The 25221-nt window shown below is 40.5% G+C and overlaps 1 protein-coding gene and 1 long non-coding RNA gene across 2 annotated transcripts in view; one reads left to right on the top strand and one right to left on the bottom strand.

Moving 5' to 3' along the window:
- The window catches only part of LOC135714949 (uncharacterized), a 344260-nt gene that overhangs the window by 189497 nt on the left and 129542 nt on the right, over nucleotides 1-25221 (top strand). The gene's annotated exons all lie outside the window — the stretch shown is intronic.
- Nucleotides 7298-25221, bottom strand: part of LOC135714944 (gustatory and pheromone receptor 32a-like) — a 37556-nt gene continuing 19632 nt past the window's right edge. Inside the window, exons 4-7 of the mRNA XM_065238352.1 lie at nucleotides 8218-8303; nucleotides 7655-8138; nucleotides 7488-7577; nucleotides 7298-7426 (exon numbers count right to left, since the gene is read on the bottom strand). Coding sequence (XP_065094424.1) covers nucleotides 7298-7426; nucleotides 7488-7577; nucleotides 7655-8138; nucleotides 8218-8303 — 789 coding nt within the window. The remainder of the gene's footprint in view (nucleotides 7427-7487; nucleotides 7578-7654; nucleotides 8139-8217; nucleotides 8304-25221) is intronic.

Below are 25221 nucleotides of genomic sequence, written 5' to 3'. Positions count from 1 at the left end.
ATGGATCCCTAGACACTGTGTGGTTCGTGGTAACATTGAGGCAGATCACCTGGCGGTTACTGTTTGTTTGTTTATTGTCCAGCAGCGTAAGATACATATTTTTTCAAATTACTACCTCCGGTTTAGCAATGGATACAAGTATCAAAAATATTACTACCTAAATTAATCATTACTACCTAGCCTATTCAATTTATAAAACTCTCTAATTCGTTTGGGACCAAAAATTGATGCAGCCACTCTTGAAAATTGCTTCCGACGAAGAGCGCTTTGCTGCGGGTGGGAACGAGTTGTAGTTTACCACACCTCGAACGAACAGTCAACTGGCGTAGCCTGCGGTGTTGTTAGCTGGTATTACTAGGTTCTTCAAGCGACGACCTCGAGCTAGGATGAGTCTGTAGAAGTTTTGTAGAAGTTTTGTAACGAACATCCAATAAGGTTCTGTTGCAGGTGACTTACATGGTCGTAGTGGCTCAATCCATAGACCTATCTCACACAGCAGTTTAGCGCCACACGTAATCGGTCGAAGCAGCTTGCACTAGGACGGATATGTAGAACATCGCCGAACAAGAAATGTGGTAGAATCAAAGATTTGACGAGTTTCAATCTGGTCTCAGTCGGCGCGGTGGAGGTACAGCAGTATAGCGAGCGAAGACAAGCATAGATCTTTCCACACTGTCGCGTTATCAGGCCATCCCACTGCACATCACTTTGGAAGATGAACCCTAGGTTGCTCGCACTTTCCGACCATCCGATGCTCTGACCGTCCATCACAATTCCCGGTACGGGTGGAACAAAGCCGCTGGCTCTGCGACGCCGGCTTGTGATGAACATCACCTTACTCTTTGCTGGATTCACGTGAAGGTCGTTTCGCCGCGACCAATCCGCAACTCTGTGGTGACCAATCCGCAACTAGTGGTGACCGATTTTGCTTACTAAGCTGAATACCATGGGTTCAAATCCAAGCTCCATTGCATTATTGAATCGTTAGGACATCAATTCAGCATATCGTTTATCAAAACAAATCCTGCTGTAATCCTAACCCTTCTATCCAACATCTCAGTGATTTCTCCTGGAAGTGCAGAGGTGTTCTCGGCTATCAGCGTGGTCATTGCTGGTAATGTCTAGTTTTAGATCACCAGTATTTACACATTGAGGGTGATTGCTAGTCCCAAGCAACGTCTATTGGTTCTCTGTGTAAATAAAGCTGATCTGGCTATAACGGAGTTCCATCCTCGGGTGGTCAATAGACTGATGCAAAATTTGAAATTTTCGCTCTGCACACTGCACATTGTGCAGCGTGCTCTGCACACTGTCACAATGCAGAATACAGTGTTGCCCACAGAACAGCTAATTGATCATGCCATAAGATTATCAATCTCTTAAACAATTAATAACAATTTAATTTGACATTTGGCTGAAAAACAATTTTGAGCAAAGTTGTAGCTTAGAAAATTTCCCGTAAGAATAGTCATAGAAATTTTTGAAAAAGCAATATAGAAAATGGGAAGAAGACAATGAACAAAAAGTTTGGTTTTCCAATAGTAATTTCAATGCAAACTTCGAATAGTTTGTGCCAAGTCAGTTACTTACCAAATGAGTTTAAATTTTGGGAGGCTAATCAGGACCCGATTTGAAACCGTTTCATGCTCACTAAAAGTTTGATCTGAGAAAACTCACTTCTACTTCTATTGTTTTTCAAATACCAGAAATATTAAATATTAAATATTATTAAATATTAAGTATTTTGAGAAATCAATACATGATGCACGTATTTATTCCGTCCGTTTTTTGCAAGCCAAAATATTAAGGTTTTTGCGAATGCACGTATCTGAAACTTGTTATTGTTGACAGATCTATAAACCTCTTTAGTCTTGAATTATATGTTCTTAATATTACTAAGTGTGATGTGAAGAAGGACCCTACGAGGAAAGACATTCACACTCCGAACACGATGCCTCCAGTAGAATGTGTAACGGCAAACTTGCGATGTTTGAAAAGTCATAGCTCTGCCATTTTTTGATGAATTTCCATTTGAAACTCCATATTTTATTTTTTTTTTTGAATCAAAAGATTTAAATCTATTGATACATTGCTGTGGAATGATTTTTCAAACATTGCCAATTTGCTGTTACACATTTTACCGGAGGCATCGTGATCGAAGTTGTCATGCATTTATCAATTTATTTGAAAATTCGTTTAAATTTTCCGAATTTTTTTCAAAATTAAAATTCTTTCCGATTTACCCTAGGGTCTTATTTAAGCACAAGTAAGATTTAAAATCAAATAAATTTTAAAGAATTCATAAACAACGCTGGTCTGTTAACTTTTAGAGCTGCAGCGTGCTGATGTTGTGAGCAAGCTCGCTTCTCGGCAACAGGACAGACGTGTCACAGTTTTCACCCTAGGTACTCTGAGAGTTTAGTTTGTCAAACCACTGAACAGTGGTCCAGAATGCAGATTTAGGTGGAATGATATGTTTTGAGCCTGAAATTGAAACTTTAGACTAAAAGTCTGTTGTGCAAAGTTGTTCCTTATAGTTAGGCCTAATTTTTTTGTTTGAATAAATTAAGGTATACATTCTTCGTGCCGGAAGATCTTGTATGGACCATATTGTCAAGCTCCGAATCATCCTGGAGCAGGTCAATGAATTTCAAGAGTCTCTTAATTTGGTATTCATTGACTACGAAAAAGCTTTCGACCGTCTCAATCACCAGAATCTGTGGGGCGTCCTGAGACGCAAGGGAGTCCCGGATAAAATCGTCAACCTCATCGAAGCGCAGTATGAGGCTTTCACGTGCAGAGTTCTGCATAACGGAGCCTTGTCCGACCCTATCCGGGTAGTCGCTGGTGTGAGACAAGGATGTATACTATCACCGCTACTGTTTCTCATCGTAATCGACGAGATCATGGTAGGTGCAATTGACCGTGTACCGAACCGTGGGTTGCTTTGGCACCCTATCACCATGGAGCATCTCAACGACTTCGATTTGGCTGATGATGTTGCTCTACTAGCACAACGGCGCTCTGATATGCAGAGTAAGCTCAATGACCTAGCCGAATGCTCCTCTGCGGCGGGTCTCACCATCAACGTCAACAAGACCAAATCGTTGGATATCAACACGGGCAACCCTTCCAACTTTACGGTAGCGGGGCAAGCAGTGGAGAAGGTCGAAATTTTCCAATATCTTGGCAGCCAAATAGCGTCGGACGGCGGGACCAAGAGTGACATAGGTGCACGAATCAAGAAGGCTAGGGCTGCCTTTGCGAGTTTACGAAACGTATGGAGATCCAACCAGATAAGTCAACGCAACAAAATCCGAATTTTCAACTCGAACGTGAAATCTGTGTTGTTATACGCCAGCGAGACGTGGTGTGTATCAGCGGAGAACACTCAAAAGCTTCAGGTCTTCATCAACCGATGCTTGCGGTATATAATTCGTGCCTGGTGGCCTCACAACTGGATCTCGAATCCCGAGCTCCATCGTCGATGTCATCAGAAGCCGATAGCAACAGAAATTCGAGAGTGAAAGTGGAGGTGGGTCGGCCACACACTTCGACGGGGCGGAAACGAAATCTGCAAGCAAGCGCTGGATTGGAATCCGGCAGGACATCGCAGCAGAGGCAGACCCAGGGGCTCATGGTGGCGGAGCCTCAATAAGGAAAATAAGCAAGTCGATAGGAATCTGACCTGGGCCCAGGTCAAGGCAAAAGCGAACAGCCGTCCAGGATGGAAGTCTTTCACGTTGGTCCTTTGCACCGCTATTGGTGCACAGGACCCTTAAGTAAGTAAGTACTACATTTTATTACAGTTATAATTATAGCTAAGCTAATTTCACGCAACTTTGTTGGAAATATTTTTTTTGTATCTCTTAAATTGGCTGATTTAAAGCTTTTTTGTTGAATTGAGTTAGGGTGGCTCTAAAAAAAACAGTTGTTTTGCTCTAGTTTTCTTATTTCGAATTTCTCATCAAAGGTGTCTTGAAATAACATTTAGATCTTAAAAAGGCGCAAATTTTTGTTGCACAAAGCTTGTCAATATCTTTCGGCGATCAAGAGTTATTGACGTATTTACACTAAACATATGAACTTTTCAAATGTTAATATCTTAGCTAAATCTTTTTCAAGCAACACATGTTTTTATTTTGTAAAACAAAAAAGCTAGTTTTAAAAATTCCCTAATTTGAGGACCACCCTGACATTTGCAAACACCAGTGGTACCATGAAATTCATCTTCTATAGACTTTTAAAACTCTTTAAGACGAATGTTTTATAGCAATATTTGTTGTCTGTATTTCTTCTAATAAAAAAGATATACCCAAATATAGTAAAAAATATGAATAAATTCAAGAGTTTTAAAAATAACATACCCCCATTTTTTCAAATTATTGAGAATAACATACGCTCTTTCAAATGCCGTAAAACACTTTTTTTTGTTTGTCCCAACCAGAGATATTAACATTTGAAAAAAAGCATACTTTTAGTATAAAAACGTCAATAACTCTTGATCGGCGAAAGATATTGACAAGCTTTGTGCAGCAAAAATTTGTGCGTTCTTAAGATCTAAAAGTTATTTTAAGACACCTTTGCTGAGAAATTCGAAATAAGAAAACTAGAGCAAAACAATTGTTTTTTTAAGAGCCACCCTAACTCGTTTCAAGGTGCTTGAAATTAGCTCAGCTATAACTTTGCCGATGAATGTATACCTTAATTTATTCAAACAAAAAAGTTAGATTTTTGATTTTAGTGATAATAGGAACCACCCTAGAGCTCATTGTCACAAAAATGAGGGCCCAACTATAAGGAACAACTTTGTAGAAGAGACTTTTAGTCTAAAGTTTCAATTTCTTGCTCAAAACATATTATTCCACCTAAATCTGCATTCTGGACCACTGTGCACTGCAATATATTGAACCATACTAAATTTTGGGTTATTCTGTATTTATACAGATTTATGAATATTTATTTTTTATTTCTTCAAAATTATGACGTAAAGCCACTTTTGAAGTTTTGAAATACACATAAATTAAAGTCACAATGAGGGTATTTAAAGACCAATAAGAAAGTGCGTTTCAATCGATTTTGAATTAATTAATTAGAGACATCTCTCCACATCTCGATGTTCTATATGTTGACAGTATGTTGACAGTTATCTCGATCCTTCCAAACGGAATAAGCACCGTTAATACCTTATTCGTTACAAAATGTTATCACCTAAAGAAGCTTAAGTAAAATATCATATTTTTAAAGGACTTTTACTCTTCCCGCAATTACTTTTCTAAAACAGCATGGAAATTTTCTGATGACGTCCTGAAAAGTCTGGAAAAACTCACGACATGTAGTGTAGAAAAAAGCCACAGTCACACTTTTGCCAAATAATTAAAGATGAAGTGGACTTTAGGCTTAATAATTTGACATGTATTAAATCAATCAATACTCAATGGGTATAAAACGTGATTTCACTACTACTGTGTTACCTGACTTATAACGAATATACGTTGTATACGAAAACCAACGTATCCCAAGTAACATTTCAAGTTTTACCGTGGTTTTAAAGTGTTCTACAAGTCATGGTCTTCAGAACCCTCATAAAACCCAAATTGATACTTGGGATGACTCGTCTAATTTTGCATGGCATTTGCAATGTAAAATTAGACGAACTATACGTTGTATACGGAGTACTCGTATGCAACGTATATTCATTATAAAGGGTGCGTGACGAATTTTTGCAGTAAATGGCATATTTGAGAAAAAATACACCAGTAAGTTATTCTAGCAATGAATTTTGTGCGATTTATTTTCTTTCGCAACAAATGGAAGTTGTAAGTAAATTTATTCAAAAAAATTGCCTTCCCTTTCGACGACTGTAGTTAGACGCTTCCGGAAACTGCAGTATGCACGTTTTAAAATGTTTCGATCCATAGATGTCATCACTGCCTTGATTTTAGCTTTAAGCGACTTAAGTGTGGTGTGAGGGGTTCTATTGGTATCCCGTTGGACGACGCCCTATACAAAATAATTCAACGGATTGATATCGGGACTGTTTGGGGGCCAAATTTCTTCCTCCCAAATTTACGAAATATTTTCCGTAAGCCATTTCTGTGCTTTATGAGCAGTATGAGCAGGTGCTCCGTCTTATCACTTTCCCAAGCCTTTTTTAATATTATACACTGTTCTTTCAGACACATTTACCGACCGAATTATTTCTTTCATGCATACTCCGGCGCGCAACAAAGCGACAACGGCTGACAGATTGCTCTCTTGTTTCGACATATTTACGTTTACTCAACATTGTTTGTTTAAATCTTACACCTAACAGTATAAGCTATCCAGTGCTGCCAAATATATCTAAATCATGATGCACAAGCATTAGAAATTACTATTTGAAATTTACTGCAAAAATTCGTCACGCACCCTGTAAGTCAGGCAACAGAGTAGCTTTCTGGATCCTTTGCGAAATCACGCGGTTGATTTTTGATTTTTGCTTATCAATTTAGGTTATCATCGATACTGAATAAGAACAGCAGTCAACGGTTTTATCAGTTCATAAACTAATCTTTATTAGAATCTATGGTATGCTTACGAAAAATAATAGCTCCTAGATTTTCGTATTTGATTGCTAACATAAGAATTTAAACGGTGCACCCGATTCTGTTTTTACATGACTTTTTTTGCCTCTATTTTTGATCGTGTGATTCAAATTTGATACAATTCATTTCAAATAATCGCAAAATCATAATAAAAAAATATGGTGATATTAAAAATGCTGAACACAATCCAAAAAATGCGTTAAATTATAATTGAGTGTATAAATTATAAGGAATCAATATTTTTATTTAAATGACTGCTAAGTAGATTGCATATTGAATATCTTTCAATGATATCTACATGCCTAAAAACAAACATTTAAGATTAACACATTCAATAGATTTTTTGGCTGCATTTACATTTTAGATTGCTCAGGACAATCGAATTAACGTCCTGAAGTAAAATCTCATGCTAATGTTTACAGTATTTCAATGCAATGACCCTTGTGTAATATAGGTATTTGTTTTTTTTTTGTGTGACTTACAATCTGCCATATTTGACGACAATTTAATTGGCATCAAACACTTAAGGTCCAATAGACTAAAATATTCATAATCTTTGGACACCACAGGTCCATTGCCATAATCAAGACATATGTTGTAACTGTTCACAAATAAATACTGTATCACTTTCCAATTTTTATAAGACAGCATTAAATGCCGAATTTCCTTATCACTAGATAGACATTGTTCCAGCGTGCCATCACACATCTTTAGGATGCTGAGTACTGCATCTTGTCCGATTCGCTCAAATTGATGTTGGCGTCATCGCCGTTTGCTTGATCCTCGGAAATCTTGAACTGAATCAGCACAATCAAGTAGGTCGTAATCGATGAAGCAATCTAGAAAAAAAAATCAATCTTTTCATAAATCACTGCAAAGCTTCCCCCAAGTCTCACTTACCCCGGAGATAACGGACAAGTCAATCGGAAACAGTCCGTACGCATTGAATTCCAGTGGGTTGCTACTCATAAAGGAAATCAAATCATCAGCCTACAAAAAAAAAAAAAAAACACACACAAATCAAATGCCTTCAACTGTGCAATCAATCCCTGCAGCGACCGACTGACCCTGCTGCGGAACTCCTCCTCGTTCGATTTGGACTTCATGAAGAACACATAGTTGATCACATTCTTCCACTTGAGCCGGACGTTTTCGCCGCTGGTGAAAAGCGACCAAAACTCTACCCCGTGCAGGAACAGCATGCTGCACGCGGCCAGGGCATAAATCTCCGAGCGGCTCTGGGTGAATCCCGACTTGATGTGATTGAGCATGTAGTACAGCTGCACGGTGACGCAGATGAACGCCGACAGGAGCGAGAAGATGGCCTGCTTCCCGAAGCATTCGTTTATTTTCGTGGCCAGCTCTTGCAGGTGTTCTACGATTTCCCGGGTGTTCTGGATCGTCTCCACCGGACTGATGGGCCGGATTTTGATGTTACCCACCGTGGTGACCCGGCTCAGCTTCTTGTCCACCATGGAGTTTTGTTTGCCCATGCTGGCCAAATTCAGCGATTTGAACTGCTGCTCCATTCCGAATCCATTAGGAAAATTGCTGAAAGGGAGGAAAATGGCGCATCAAGGCGGGTACTTTGGGGACGGGAAAGGGGAACAGATGGAACAATAACAATTACTTCATTCCCTTCAGCAGCAGAACCGATCGATCGGACAGGAACATTATGCAACCAGCGAACTGGAAGTTGAACAGCAGCAGACCGAGCTGTGGGGCGTACGGTAGAATGGAAATGAAAACAGTGATTCGGAAAATTAACCGGCTTCCATGTGGTCCATTTCCCATTGACCCAAAAGTGCAACATGCACGAGTGCGATAGAGAAAGTTTGATAGAAATGAAAGATCTGCTTTAACGTGCTGAAAATCATCGACATTAAGTTTTGCTATACAGAAGCCACACAGTTACATCATTCAAAATTAAACACCAAACAAAAGAGTGCCAATTTGGTAGGATTTTATCTGCATCGGGCCTCACTGTTCGTGTTTCGGTGAACTCAGAATGTCGAGACATGGCCCTATACGGTTGAAGTAATTCGCATTTTTATTTGCCCTCTGTTACTATGGTGGCCGGCGGCCTACAAACCAGTTGTGGTAATTAACTTCATGTGCCATAAAATGGCAATTTTCTCAACCGTGATGGCACATGTGGGAGTTGTACAAATTCGAAGCGAATGGCAAAAAGCCAATGTTCGGTTCGGCTGAATGTGTTTTTGGTCGACAAATGAAAAAATAAACAGCAAGCGACAGCTGATTTTTTTCGGAGTTCGTTCATTTAAAGTTAGCCATATGACAAAGCCTTCAGATGGTTTTCAATATTTTGTTTGTTTCATTTGGACTGAATTATTTATTCCTTTATATGTATTTCCTTCTATTTATCAGTAAACATTTTTTTCTACACGCAAACCAAAAATCTATTACAATGAATGTTAGTTCCATTTCCTATCATCCTCTGTTCATGAACATCGCAGCGAATGTTAGAAGTTGACCTTGCAGGCGATGTAATGGTTTTTTGCCTTTTTTATTTCGTGTTCTGTCTGTGCTTTCACCTACACAAGCAAGCATTTGCCTTAATTTTTATGTATAACATGGTAGAACAACGCACACCCTTGCCTCGAATCTCTCCAGCAGAAAAAGCATACGAAGTCGAGTGTGAGAGGAAATGAGCGCTTCTTGTTTGCTTTTAGGCAATCCTTATTCAGAAGCATGGAGAGAGCAGTAGAAAAAGCACAGGTCTGATAATCGCAACGTTCGTTGTTCGAGTCCAGTCGGCAACCTTTTTCTTATTTTTTTTTCGACATAATTAATTTACCTCACTAATACACTCTACATTTTTCGGTCTCCAATTTTCTTGCATTGGACCGCAGCTAGGTATATCGCATCCTTAGTTCATGCGGTCTCCACTTACATCCTGTGATGATGAATCCCACATAATTGTAAGCGAATCTTCCATCCACCGGTTGGGTGATAGATGTTCTATATCTCCCTATTTTGATGGTTTGGGCAGTTCCATCAGAATCACATTCATCAAGTTCTCTATCACACTTTGATTATTTTACAAGAGTTAGTACTTAAACTAAACATGTTTGTATTACTTAATGCGTGAAGTTTACGATTTACATAGTTGGAGATGCTTAACGTTAAATATCAGGCTTAAAGTGGTCATTTTTATACAATAGATGAAGAGATGAAAGTATTGATTTGAGCTAGTTCCGTTGGAGCACGACACTGTGAAAATTGTTTAAAGAGAGTAGAAAGCGAGCAAAAGGTCAATTGTGAGGAGGGTACGAATCGGGTTGATCATCTCCTTTACCAAACCAACCCCTGTCATTGTTCGAAAAGTACAGTAGTAGCACCTCCCCTACCCGTGTCTCCTTGAGATCGTTAAGTTGACGCACATACAAGGCAACAATAGCTGCAATCAGGGTGCCTTCCATTTATTTTGACTAAAAAAATGTCTTAGAAAATTATGGAATAATAAGATATTATGGTGGTATTTTGTATGTGTAAGGAACAAGAAAAGATTTTAAAGTTTGTGTTTGACACATAAAACCTGCACATTTAGCTTTGACAGAGCCACAATGAGCGATTTTCTGATCGCCTCTTCGCGAAGAGTGAAGAGCGAAGAGTGGGTGAGATAAATGACAAAATTGCTTATTGCCACTCTCATGCAGCAACATTGGCTGGTATTATGTGTCAAACACAAACTCCACAATCTTTTCTTGTTGCTTACAAAAACAAAATATTATAATAATATCTTATTATTCCATAATTTCATAAAACATTTTAATAGCCAAAATGAATGGAAGGAACCCTGGCTGCAATTTCCAAACCTATCGACTAGATTCTAACGTCAGATGGCGTCTTGAATATGAAATAATCGATAGAATTGATGCCACACATCAAAGGTACAGTGTAATTTCTGACCATTGTAAATTTTGACAAATCAGTCTCTTTTGAAAAGTGCCTGTTTTTGTTGATTTTCACGTGTCAAACTACCGTAGAAACACTCATGAATTTCAGCTACAAGAAATCAGTATGAATTTCATAGATTTGCCATATGAAAAATAATGATGACGAAAAATAATAAATCGAAGCAGACTGGAACCGAACCATGGACGTTGAGATTACGGAGCTCGTGTGTTGACCACTCGTCTTTGAACGCTTGAGGAAATTGAATTGCTAAAGGCGTAGCTACCTTATGTTAGACGAAAATCTTTCATAAGTCGCGCTTATGAAATTCATATTTGTCGTTCATAAGTCGAGTCTTATGAAATTCTTAAGTCTATTTTCCTCAGTATATGTTATAACCTTATATCGGAACAAATTTAAAAAGAATTTTAAAATGTGAAATTTAAGATAAGGCCAATTTGACGACCACTAGGGCCAAAAACTGGTACACCTCTAGTTACGTTTCTAGATTTCTTAGAAAAAAAATCAAATTTTCATAATTGTCCACAGAATATTTCATGACACTCTTAAGTTGACTTACTAATAGCACAGTGAACAATATTATTCATAAAAAATGTTAGTTTCATTACACATATTTAACGCAAATATAAAATCATCGAATTGTTTGCATTCAATTACATTCACTTATCGCAATTTACTTAATAAATCAGGTCAGCCAGGTCATAGAGACTAAGAAATATTACATCTGTAAATATGCAATATTACTGGATAATAACCCTCTTGGTTGGCTTCTGATCGGCTGAAAATACTAGTTTAAAAATAACCTGTGATAAGCCCCCTGTAGAGCTAGTCTAAAAAATTAAGGTCGCCTTACTCAGTCCACTTGGGCTACAAAATGGTGAGTTGACAACCTGGAAGGAGCGGAATACCTAGTCCTGATCCTCACAAGTTCCTACTTCACGCCTCCTCGAGTCATATGATAACAAAATACTACCAGCTGAAACATGGACACAGCTGGTTGGCGTAGCCTGGGCAATGTTGCCAGTCCGGCAATAGCAAAGTGAAGAGGTGCGGCGCGAACACTGGCGCGGTAACCAGAGTACGGTGATAGAGGAAATGCTTTACCAAACCTGAGCGTCTGCTCACCATGGAGGTGCGGCTCAAAACGGCGTCTGTTCTCCATGTTAGGAGCGGCTGATCACCGTCCTAGTGCCAGCGTGGGACTCTAAATAGAGCTGTGCACGATAGTCCCCCGGCGAGACAGGGGGTTGGGGCAGGCCCAACAAGCCGCCCTGGAAAAAAAACAAAGTTGCAAATACCGAAGAAAGAAATACGGATCGGAACAATCGGCACAGACCTACGCGACGAAATAAGGACTACGACTGGAAACTCGGAACATGGAACTGCAAATCGCTCGGCTTCCCGGGTTGCGATAGGTTAATCTATGACGAACTTCAACCACGCAACTTCGAAGTCGTAGCACTGCAGGAACTTCGCTGGACGGGACAAAAGGTATGGAAAAGCGGGCATCGAGCGGCTGCTTTGTACCAGAGCTGTGGCACCACCAACGAGCTGGGAACCGGCTTTGTAGTGCTGGGTAAGATGCGCCAACGCGTGATTGGTTGGCTGCCGATCAACGCGAGGATGTGCAAGTTGAGGATTAAGGGCCGTTTCTTCAACTACAGCATCATCAACGTGCACTGCCCACACGAAGGGAGACCCGACGACGAGAAAGAAGCGTTCTATGCGCAGCTGGAGCAGGTGTACGACGGCTGTTCGCAACGGGACGTCAAAATCGTCATCGGCGACATGAACGCTCAGGTAGGACGGGAGGCAATGTATAGACCGGCAATCGGGCCAAACAGCCTGCATGCCGTATCGAACGACAACGGCCAACGATGCGTGAACTTTGCAGCCTCCCGGGGTATGGAGGCAAGGATATCCACAAAGCCACCTGGAGATCACCTGACCAACACACAGAAAACCAAATCGATCACGTTCTAATCGACAGAAAATTCTTCTCCGACATTATCAACGTCCACACGTACCGCAGTGCGAACATAGATTCGGACCACTACCTAGTTGCAGTATGCATGCGCTCAAAACTCTCGACGGTGTATAACACACGTCGAAGACGAACGCCACGACCCAACATTGAGCAACTACGGGACACCGGAGTTGCCCAGGACTACGCGCAGCAGCTGGAAGTTGCACTACCCACGGAAGAGCAGCTTGGCGCAGCTTCTCTTGAAGATGGCTGGAGGGACATCCGTTCAGCCATAGGTAGTACTGCTGCAGCGGCACTAGGTACTGCAATCCCGGACCGAAGAAATGACTGGTTTGACGGCGAATGCAAACTGTTAGTAGAGGAGAAGAATGCAACACGGGCGAGAATGCTGCAACACCACACGAGATTCAATGTGGAGCGATACAGACAAGCGCGGAACAGACAAAACTCGGTTTTCCGAAGGAAGAAGCGTCAGCAGGAAGATCGAGATCGCGAGGCGATGGAAAATCTGTACCGCGTAAACGACACACGGAAGTTCTACGAGAAGCTAAATAGTTCGCGCAAAGGCTACGTGCCGCAAGCCGATATGTGCAAGGACTTGGACGGTAACCTTCTCACGAACGAGTGTGAGGTGATTGAGAGGTGGAAGCAGAACTATGACGAGCACCTCAACGGTGAAGCAGCAGAAAACGAAGGTGGCACGGCAACAGACCTTGGAGCACGCGCAGAAGACGACAGGCTACCGGCCCCTGATCTTCAAGAAGTTGAGGAGGAGATCGTTCGGCTGAAGAACAACAAAGCAACTGGTGTAGATCAACTACCAAGTGAGCTATTGAAATACGGTGGTGAAGCACTGGCTAGAGCGCTGCACTGGGTAATTTCCAAGATTTGGGAGGAGGAGATATTACCGGAGGAGTGGATGGAAGTTGTCGTATGCCCAATCTACAAAAAGGGCGACAAGTTGGATTGCTGCAACTACCGCGCGATCACACTGCTGAGCGCCGCCTACAAGGTACTCTCCCAAATTCTATGCCGCCGTCTGTCACCATATGCAAGAGAGTTCGTGGGGCAATATCAGGCGGGATTCATGGGTGCCCGCGCTACCACGGACCAAATTTTCGCGATTCGGCAGGTTCTGCAGAAATGCCGCGAATACAACGTGCCCACACATCATTTGTCCATCGATTTCAAATCCGCATACGACACAATCGATCGAGATCAGCTATGGCAGATTATGCACGAGTACGGATTTCCGGATAAACTGACGCGATTGGTCAAGGCGACGATGGATCGAGTGATGTGCGTTGTTCGAGTATCGGGGTCACTCTCGAGTCCCTTTGAATCTCGAAGGGGGCTACGGCAGGGTGATGGACTTTCGTGTCTGCTGTTCAACATCGCGTAAGAAGGTGTGATCAGAAGAGCTGGGATAGACACGAGTGGCACGATATTCAGGAAGTCCTTCCAGCTCCTTGGTTTCGCCGATGACATTGACATTATGGCACGGAACTTTGAGATGATGGCGGAAACGTACATCAGACTGAAGGCTGAAGCTAGGCGGATTGGACTTGCCAACAAAGCATCGAAGACAAAATACATGAAAGGAAGAGGTTCTAGGGAAGACAATGTTAGCCTCCCACCCCGAGTTCAGATTGACGGTGACGAAATCGAGGTGGTCGATGAGTTCGTGTATTTGGGCTCACTGGTGACCGCCGAAAATTATACCAGCAGAGAAATTCAAAGACACATTATGGCAGGGAATCGTGCCTACTTTGGACTCCGGAGGACGCTCCGGTCGAATAAAATTCGTCGCCGCACGAAGTTGACTGTCTACAAGACGCTGATTAGACCGGTGGTCCTTTACGGCCACGAGACCTGGACTATGCTCGTGGAGGACCAACGCGCCCTTGGTGTTTTCGAACGGAAGGTGTTGCGTACCATCTACGGTGGAGTGCAGATGGATGACGGAACGTGGAGGAGGCGAATGAACCACGAATTGCACCAGCTGCTGGGAGAACCATCCATCGTCCACATTGAAAAAATTGGGCGACTACGGTGGGCTGGGCACGTCGTAAGAATGCCGCACGACGACCCAGTGAGAATGGTTCTAGAAAGCGACCCAACAGGAACAAGAAGAAGAGGCGCGCAGCGGTCAAGGTGGATCGACCAAGTAGAAGGTGACCTGCGGACCCTTCGCAGACTACGAGGCTGGCGAACTGTGGCCATGGATCGAGTAGAGTGGAGACGACTTCTTCGGACAGCAGAGGACAACAAGGCCTTAGCCTGATTGAGGAGGAGGAGGTTACTCAGTCCACATCGTGCTCTCTTGCGGTGCGGATCTATTTGCTTTTTGCTGAAAGAAATGTTACTACTACCTGAAGCTACAACATATATGAACAGCACTTTTCAGTGCTCAACCTGTAAAATTTCTACCTTGTTCAGCTCTTATTCCTCTTCGATCCTTGTTTGGACCCTACCCGAGGTAATCCTTCTTGGATATCGATTTGGAAAATTCCTCTTCGATCCTTCAGATTCTTATAGTAATCTGCTTGGAAGTCGAATTGAATCAAAATTTACTGCCGGCATGGCACCTAAACGCAAAAGAAAGGGGCAATTTCTTGATCCCCCTTCTGATGAAATTAATTTGAGCAATCAATTTGATTTGCTCACGGATGATGAGAAATCCATCATCCAAGAAAAAATTCTAGTAAACTTTCCCGGCTTACTGCCACGAAGGAAAAGATTCCCCCTATTGTGATAACCACTTCCGATTTCCATGCTCTTCCCATGGAACTTTTGAACTTCGTGAAAGTTAAGTTTTCACTACCAATTGGACGTCGGGGTGAATGCCGTGGACGGATTTAAATGTCTTCTCAAGTATCTTACTGAGAAGCAGCACAAATTTTTTACTTACGACACCAAAACTGAACGTGTGTTCAAGGTTGTCATGAAAGGACTGCCCAGTGGTGAATCCCTGGATCAGATCAAAGATGAACTGGCAAAATTACTTGGAGATGTGCCACTCCAAGTAATCAAAATGAAAATGAAATCCCGTCGTGGCGATTCGCGCAACGGGATTTCTAATGATTTTTATTTTGTTCACTTCAAGTCTAGTGAACTGAACAACTTTAAGGCCTTAGAAAAAGCTAGCCTTATGCTCCATGTCCGAGTGAAGTGGGAACACTTCAGGAAGACTGGAGAGGAAATTTCCAAAACCTGTGCTTCATAACACTTGTCTAGTGTGTCTGTTTTAATATCTGTTTTAATTGGTAAAGTTGATAGCTCTTCCCAATACTTTTTCCTTATTCCTGAATCCTTAAGTAAATCAATTTGCACTTTGGTAGCCTCTCTGTCCTGTCTGATATTATTGGAACACTTCTCTAATACTAACCCAACTGTCATTTGTTTGTGATCCGTCTTTTATTGAGTCCAATATTCCGTTATACACCTTACTCTAAAGCTAGTAAATTGAGACACTAAAACAAAGCTCAGCTATAATTTTCTAAAGTTGAGTGAACTGGTGAATTTTGAGATAGATATGAACCGAAATTATGGTTTCTAAATGAGTTCAAATTTTGGGAGGCTAATCAGGGCACAATTTGGAAGCGAACATTTCAAGTTTTGCATCAGTCTATTGTCCATGTTCTGTTAATCTCTTTTCCTGTCTTTGATGATACATTTTTAAGTTTTACCAAGAGTAAAAACATATTTGCATAACTCTCCGTGACCTACATTTTTGCCTATGGCCAACTCAGAGCGTTAAAATCTCCCAAAATAATTACTGACTTTCGATCCTTTCTCTTGCTATAATTTCGCTGAGACTAGCCAGGAATGCTTTCTGATTGGCATTAGATGCATGAATCTTTAATATTATTATTATTATTATTATTGATCCCCTTGACGGAAGCTTAATCCACATTATTCCTTTCCTTGGTTCCTTGACCTGCAATATTTCAATTGCTTCATTCTTTTGAGCAACTATGGCTAAACCTCTATTCTTATTAATGTGATTGTCTCTTACCTTCCAATTGTAATGTTGAGTACTAATGAAATCTCCTTAGGTATTTACTACCTGTAATGCGGTAATCGTAAAATAGTTTTCTTGCAATATTTCATCAATTTCATCCCATTGATGTTGGTCCCTGCAACCTTTCACATTCCAACTAGCTATCTTCATTACCTTGTTAACAGTTTGTTCTCCTTTTGCACAATCGTTATCATACCTCGATATAAAGCAACCTCGATATCTCGTAACTCGATATCTCGTAACTCGATATAACGTAACTTCCACCTCGATATAACGTAACTTTTTTTTTAGGTCTAAAAATTGAAAAATAACAACTCACAATCGATCATTAACGTTAAAAATCTATTTTAAATTATTTTATACATAGTATTATTAAATTTTTCATATAACGCTGGGTTGAATAAACATCATTTTTATCCGAGAGAGAGAGCAGCCAGCTCAATGACGGATGGTTTGTCTTCTTATTGTGTTTTTGATTCGGTATGAAAGTTTGACAGACAACATGAGGGGTTCGTGGAATTTCCTATGTTTCGAGGGGTGCATCGATTAGCTTGGGATCGAAGATAGTACCAGAGCTGAGCCAAAAAGTTGAGCACGTTTCTTCGGGACCTTCTGGTCGTTGAGTTACCTCTATGCTCGTAGGTAGTTAAACAAGGACCGGAACATTTGTGAGCAAATGCCTCCAATGAACCAGAAGTAGTAGTAACATTAGGTTTATTTCCATTGACTATGTTTTTGACGTATGGCTGTCTTTCTTTACTATATTGGGGATCACTTTACGAAATAGGAAATGGGCAAATGGGAGGCATGTAACGAAAGGTTTATAAATGGAGAAATAAATCAATACTGCGAAATATTTCATTCGACGGAGAAAACATCCAGCAATTTTGTCTGTGATTTCTATATCGGGGTACACTTTGTGAAAACCAATAATGGAATATGTAACAAAATTATGAAAGATTTTGAACAGATATAACTTTGTCCATATCGGATGGATTTTAATTCTGAACAAGCCAATCGATTGGAAAGTTATCTACAAATCTGTTAAAATGAACACTTTATCAATTGTCAATAGGTCACTATTGAAAATTTCACGAATGTGCCATTGTTGCTTTAATAATTTAAATTATCACCGATTGCCTGCGAAAAGCGCTTTCTCTAACACAGATTTAAAAATTGATTTCACTCTGGTCTTGCCAAACGGTGTTTATTCAATCACTGCGTGTGGTGAGTGGTGATGTTCGGTCATCATCATCATCAGCAGCAGCAGTGCTTTCGGCGCTTGGCGTTCTCCAGTACATAATTAAAGCAAGCCTGCCCGTATGCAGCTAGCTGCATGCTCTCGATTCAGCCCTCGATTCTACGAAGAAAGAGGACGGAGCCGCACCGCTACTGATCGGATTCAGTTGCGCGTCATGCGCCACAGTGGGCCATCTATGCCAAGTGCATCGCCCTTGTTCCAAACAACATACAGCTCGCCAGCTTTATCTGTATTGAATACCCTAATAGTAGCTCAGCATTACTCCACCATTACGACAAAACGTTTGTTTTCAGGACCACCATAAATTTGTTAAAGAGTATTTTCTGGACATTTCTCAAGGTCATTAATCGGATATCAGTTCCCATAAGTTTCAATCCAACATACCATGTATTTTTAAGACAACAACCAACTTTGGCTTTTGTAATTGGACCCCCACAATTACAAAAACCAAAGTTGGTTGCGGCATGAAAGTGGTTTGATTTTGATCCAGAGATGATGGATTTTAATTCGTAAACGCCAATCGATTGGAAATTTTTCTACAAATGAGAATAAGACTATCAATTGACAAAAGGTCACTATTGAAAATTGCACGAATGTGCAACTGTTGCGATGGCGTTAAAAATTATCACCGATTGCCTGCAAAAAGCGCCCTGGATTCACCGAAGAAAGAGGAAGAAGCCGCACCGCTACTGATCGGATTCAGTTGCGCGTCGTGAGCCGCTGTGCGCCATCTATGCCAAGTGCGTCAACCTCGTTCCAAACAACATACAGCTCGTCAGCTTCATCAGTGTTGAACACCCTAATAGTAGCTCAGCATTACTCAATCATCACGACAAAACGGTCCTTTTCTGGACCGCCATAAATTTGTTAAAAAGCTCCTTCTGCAGTTAACAAATAACATTTTTCATATAAGACCACATAGTGCTACGTCACCATTGCGTACAACCCCATAGAGCTGTGTTCCTTGTAGTTTTTTGATGTATGTGAAGTACAAGTAGTGAAAATTGAACAATTGAACAATTAAGAAATTTAACAAATAAAATATGAATATGTCGCGTACTAATCAGAATCGCGAACGGATGGGATGAATCTATATTCTCTCGCACGGACATCACAAACTAACACTTCTTGCTTGTGTGGCACGTTTCATTAGGCACCTAGATTCGCCTCAATGCATTACCAATGCATGAATTTGTATATTGTGTGGCAAGCCCAGGGAAGTCGAGAAAATTTTCAACCTGAAAGACTCCCTCGACCGAACCGGGAACCGGGACTCTGGCTTGGTAATACCGTGCGTTTACTGACTAAGCTATGAGACCCCGGTAGAAAACTCATCGCTAATATTAAAACAATGCAGCGGTTGTACTAAAAAGTTGATTTACTTTTCTTTTCCTTTATTTGTTTTCCATCGATCTTGTTTTCCTTACTGAATACCAGTGCTACCGACACAAGGGAGCCAGCCTCTACCCTATTGACCCATCAACTCATGGACCGGGAACCAACGGCTTTACTTCCCTTACACCACCGATGCCGCAGTTGTAAGCTTAGGGAACTTATCTAATAAAATTGAGGAAAATTATATAAGAGAGGTTTTGTAAACCTGTTGGATAACTAGAAAAAAATTGGGTCATCTTTGGGTTACAATAAACAATTTTCGATTTAAAAAATTTTTTTTTTGCTTCGATATAACGTAACTCGATATAACATAACGTTGCTGTATATCTAGGTACGACTGCACTTACTTATTTCCAATTTGCATGCTTGTGTGCTGCTTATTTTTGTCAACTGCACTCCTTGGTTGCTCTTGGCTATCTTTCGAAATCCGCCCTACTATTCTGTCTGCTGTAGTACCTGGTTGCATGTCGCTTGTATCTGTTACTACACCAATCTCCTCCGCACTCCTGCATTCAATATGTACTGCACTATCATAGTGATTAACTGTAATAAATATATCTTAACTCTTGCGTATGAATATAAAACTATACACTGAAAAGTTTAAGGAAATTAATTGGGCTTTTCGTTAAAATATTTTCAAGACACTCACGAATAACATCTCAAAAAGGTGAAAATTTGCTCAAATTATGCGATAAGTGAATTTTAACCTACGAGTATCTCGAAAATAACAACTCTGGGCAATTTAAGCAATATGAGTTTATTTGTTGTAAATGGAATGCGTTTAATATTAACACTCTATTCGATAACTGTAGTTAGTATTTTGGAATAAACTGATTTTTTGAATAACTTAGAACTTTTTTGTTTATGGATTACCCAAGTTATTCACATTAACAGTAGGTAACACTTTATCTTAACTATAATAAATGTAATAACAAATAATTAAAAAAAAATGCCATTTGAATTATTTTAATTTTGTTTGATAATTTTGTTTTTTTTTTGTAAAAAATAAATTTATTTCTACAGTGTATATTTTTTTTGAAAGGCACCTTACTTGTCCGTAACTTTTTCGAAGACACCATCTCGATCAAACAAATCGTTGACGTGTATATTTTTTGCATAATCCCTTTTCAAGTGTTAGTCGTGCACACAACTAGGGAGCCATGTATGTATAATGGCATGTTGGACAATAATAAACAACTGTGTAAAATAACAAGCAATTCTAAAAACATCGATTCGAAACAATTTGCGAATCTGTATTATCAACTCACATTCACAATGCACTATTCATTGTAGTGCTAGTTAGTTAGATCTATTCTTGAATTTGCTTCTGCCAGCTGGGCACCATACACTGCCGTGTGGATTTCACGGATATAATCAGTGAAGCGAAAATTTGTGAGAAGTGCCCTGCGTTGCTTACCATGGTCAGATCCAGTGATGGAAAAAATAAAAAAAAATGGCCGAAAGTCACTGCTGAATTTGAAATCAACAAAATCACAAACAGAAAATGACGACTGATTTTATCTTAGCTGAACCTGAGAGTTGCAAAATCACAAAGCAGAAAATTAAGGCTGATTTTGAGGTAACAAAATAACCAAACGGAAAATCAATAGCTTGGTATAACAGTCAAAGTAAAAAAACCGACATCCACCGCCATTTTGAAATTCAATATGGCGGACCAAAATACAATATGGCGACCCCTGGACAGGGAATATGCCCGTAGATACATATTGCATGGGTTTAGATGCATATTCGCTGTCCGGTGGCTGCCATATTTGATTTTGGTCCACCATCTTGGATTAAAACATGGCGGTGGATGTCAATTTTCCACTTCCACTTATCGAGCAAATTCCGTAGATACCCACATTCCAAGGGTTTAGATGCATATTTGCTGTCCAGTGGCCGCCATATTGGATTTTGATCTGCCATCTTGGATTTCAAAATGGCGGTGGATGTCAATTTCCCACTTCTACTCATCGAGTCCATTTCACCTCTACTCATCGAGTCCATTCCATCAAAGTCCATTTTGATCTGCCATCTTGGATTCCAAAATGGCGGTGGATGTCAATTTTCCACTTCCACTTATCGAGCCAATTCTGTTTAAACCCATATTGCATGGGTTTATATGCATATACGTTGTTTAGAGGCCATTATATAGGATTTTAGTCTGCCATCTTGGATTTTTGGAAGCCATGTTGGGTTTAAATCCATCATTTTTATTTCATCCGCAATGTTAACTGGCATATTATGGAAAAAGAAGCCAGGAAAATGGCCCTTAATTAATTAAAATGACCTACAGTTAATGATAATAATTATTTGATTTAGATTTGGAAAATGTGAAAAACTAATGGCATAATCATTGTCAGAAATATGGCAATTTTTATATCCAAACTAAAACAACGGTTGTTATATATGTATATTTTTCAAACGCAAAAGATAAAATCTACACTCTTCCCCCGAAGAACGCGAACTCAGTCTACACGAATTCCATTTACGTTGGTCTCGAATGATTTCGTTTACGGGAGGGTATCGAGGGGATTTGACCTAATAGGGACCAACATGGAATATCTCGCGATCCTGGACATATAGAAGGTTACTGTTACTAATAGTGGATCAAGACCTAAAGGTTGATGGACAGAAGTTCGGGATTTTGTCACTTCGCGACGCTCGTGTGCATGAATTAATAATGCCCTTGTTTTTGTGATATCTTGAAATCTTTGGCATCTACGAAGTTGCTTTTTTCGGCGAAGTTGTTCAGTGGATCAAGACCTTATCGTCGGCAGCTGCCATATTTGATTTCAATATACATATACAATATACATATTGAAGGGTATTTGGCAGTATTTCCCTCTTTTTTGATATTGGCAGCTGCCATATTAGCTTTCAAGATGGCGCTGGGTATCGATTTTTGGTCTCTTGGCGTCATCCCGATTCCGAAAATATCCTTGTTGAAGTGTATTTAGCAGTATTTCCCACTTTTTCTGGAACCGGAAGCCACCATATTGGATTTAAAAATGGCGCTGGATAACGATTTTCGGTCTCTAGACGTTATCCTGATTCCGAAAATATACATGTTGAGGGATATTTGGGAGTATTTCCCACTTGTTCTGAAATCGGCAGCCGCCATCTTTGATTTCAAGATAGCGTAGGACATCGATTTTCGGTCTCTAGACATCATCCCGATTCTGAAAATATCCATACTGAAGGGTATTTGGCAGTATTACCCACTTTTGACGTAGGACTACGTCTTTGATTTTTATATGGGGGTACACTTTGTGAAAACCGAAAATGGAACATGTAACAAATTAAGAAAGATTTTGAACGTTAATAACTCAGCTGCCCCTGGTCCAATTTCAATAATTTCATCACCAATCGATCAGAAATATGGCAACGCATCGATAACAATGCTTTCGAATGTTGATTTTCAACAAGAAACTATTGAAAACTGGTAAATGTCCAGCATTGTCCAAAAGCGTCGAATTAACTAACAAATCCACCAATTACCTTCACTCTGCTTGGTTTCGGAGGTTAAATCATCACCAACTTTGGCAACAACAAGGCTCTTTTCAGGGCCACCAAGCTTATTACAGTAAAGAGAAGGAATAGAATTCATCTGCCTGTTTGTCCATATTCAGAACCAACGACCACACAAAATGCTCATGTAATCAAACTGGAAGCAGGGGTACAAATTATTTTGATCAACCTTGATCAACTTTGAATCGCCACGGCCGGATATTTTCGATGGAAGAAGCAACAATCTAGCATCTAATTCGACGAAGACGGCAGGAAACATTTGTGAAGCCGAGTTATTTACGAAAGAGAGTGTCGATGAAGAGAATCTATCAATGTAGATAGGACCTATTGAAAAGCGACGCGAGACTTGTTTTTCGTACTGAGATTGGACCCAGGCCTGCTGGGTTGAGAGGTAATCACGCTAACCACCGGCGCCGATATCTTTCAAGATGATTTCACGGCGAATGAGATCGACCCAAATTTGAGTTTAGTTATCTCAGAAATAAGAAATAAAGTGCAGGAACTCAGCGATGAGTAAACTTGCCTCATGTTTTCCCAGGTTTTTCCTGGATTTTCCAGGGAAAAATTCCAGAAATTGAGAAAAGTAAAGATTGGATTCACTCAGTCTATTGGTACTACTTCGAGACTGAATAAAATTTTCGTCAATTTCCTCATTTTCTGGCAGATTTTTTAGGTTTTCCACAGGAAACCATGAAACAAATTTACTCATCGCTGAGTTCCTGCACTTTTGGCGATTATGAGTGAACTAAACTCAAATTTGGGTCGTTCTCATTCGCCGTGTACGCAAAAGGAAAAGAGCCAGTGTCGCTACTTGATAGCAAACTACTCATAATGGGAGGAGTCTTTGTAGCTTTTATACTACTTGGTTGCACATCATTCTGCTTTAACCTGAAAAGATATAAAAGAGCGCTGCTGTATGGCATTAGCTCATTTTCGCTTTGGACGGCGTGGTGAACAGCAATAGCAGCAGTAGGAAGGTGGTGGCTAGTCCACTCCTTCACACCTAACAAGCAACAATTGACTGGTCGTGGCAAAGGAGGAAAAGGTCTGGTATAGGAGGCGTCAAGCGTCATCGCAAAGTTCTTCGAGATAACCGCCATCGGTCGTCTGGCTCGCTGTGGTGGTGTCAAACGTATCTCCAGTCTGATCTACGAGGCAGGGTGGCCAGATTATTTTTTCATTATCGGTGGCTTCTCAAAACTTTTATCGGTAGTTATCGGTAGGCCGTCTGAAGAAGGCTTTCCTGATACTTGAAACCTTTGTGAGTGGGGGGGACTGTCCTTCAGTTCTTCTGCTTTAAACGTGTCGAAATCAATATTTCTAATTCTAATGCACACATACGTATTGAACATTTTTCAAGATTACTAAAAATCTGTGATTCTCGTAGGAAAAGCGAAAAATCGGTAGTTTTTAACCTTTTGTCTGTGAATCGGTAGGCATCCCGAAAATCGGTAGGACTACCGATAAATCGGTAGGTCTGGCCATCCTGCTACGAGGTGTGCTGAAGGTGTTCCTGGAACATGATGTCCGTGATGCTGTCACCTACACTAAACACGCCAAGCGGAAGTGGCCATTTCAGGGCCATCAAGTTTACATCAGTAAAGAGTTGGAATAGAATTTATCTGTGCTAGTTTGTGCACAAGTCCCCAACGACCACACAAAATGCTCTCCAGAGTTGTAATCTTGTAACCAAACTTGGAAGCAGGGGAGCAAAAACGGAAAGAGTTGAGATAATAGATAATTGATCAATTAAAAGAACTAAATGCTCTTCACATTTATTCCGGCCACTAGCGGTCCTACGTCAAGCTTCCGTTCGTGACCCTAGGCACAGACCCTTTTACTTTTTCTGAAATCGGCAGCCGTCATCTTTGATTTCAAGATAGCGCTGGACATCGATTTTCGGTCTCTAGACGTCATCCCGATTCTGAAAATATCTATAAGGGATGGTCCATTAATTATGTCACGCAAATTTGGCCCATTTTCAAACCCCCCTCTCCCCTTTGTCACATTTTTTGTATTGACCTTAATTTTTTTTTTTTTGTATGGCTCGTCACAGTTTTCAAAACCCCCCTCCCCCTAAATGTGTGACATAATTAATGGACGACCCCTAAAGAAGGGTATTTGGCAGTATTTCCAACTTTTTCAGATATTAAAATCAGCCATCTTGGATTCCAAAATGACGTCGGAAATCGATTTACGGGTTTCAGGCGTCATCCCGGTTCCGGAAATACTCATACTTAAGGGTATTTAGCAGTATTTCACACTTTTTTTTAAATTGGTAGCCGTCATCTGGCGCTGGACATCGATTTGCGGTCTCTAGACGTCATCTCGATTCCAAAAATATACATATTGATGGGTATTTGGCAGTATTTCCCACTTTTTTCTGAAACTGGAAGCCGCCATTTTGGATTTGAAAGTGGCATCAGAAATCGATTTACGGGTTTTAGACGTCATCCTGATTCTGAAAATATCCAAATTCCATCCATATTGGTTTTGA

The sequence above is a fragment of the Ochlerotatus camptorhynchus genome, unplaced genomic scaffold, assembly GCF_037179485.1.
Source record: "Ochlerotatus camptorhynchus isolate MF236.1 unplaced genomic scaffold, CSIRO-AGI_Acam_v1.1 ptg000767l, whole genome shotgun sequence".
NCBI classification, from domain to species: Eukaryota; Metazoa; Arthropoda; class Insecta; order Diptera; family Culicidae; genus Ochlerotatus; species Ochlerotatus camptorhynchus.
This window is presented reverse-complemented; position numbering and strand designations above follow the sequence as displayed.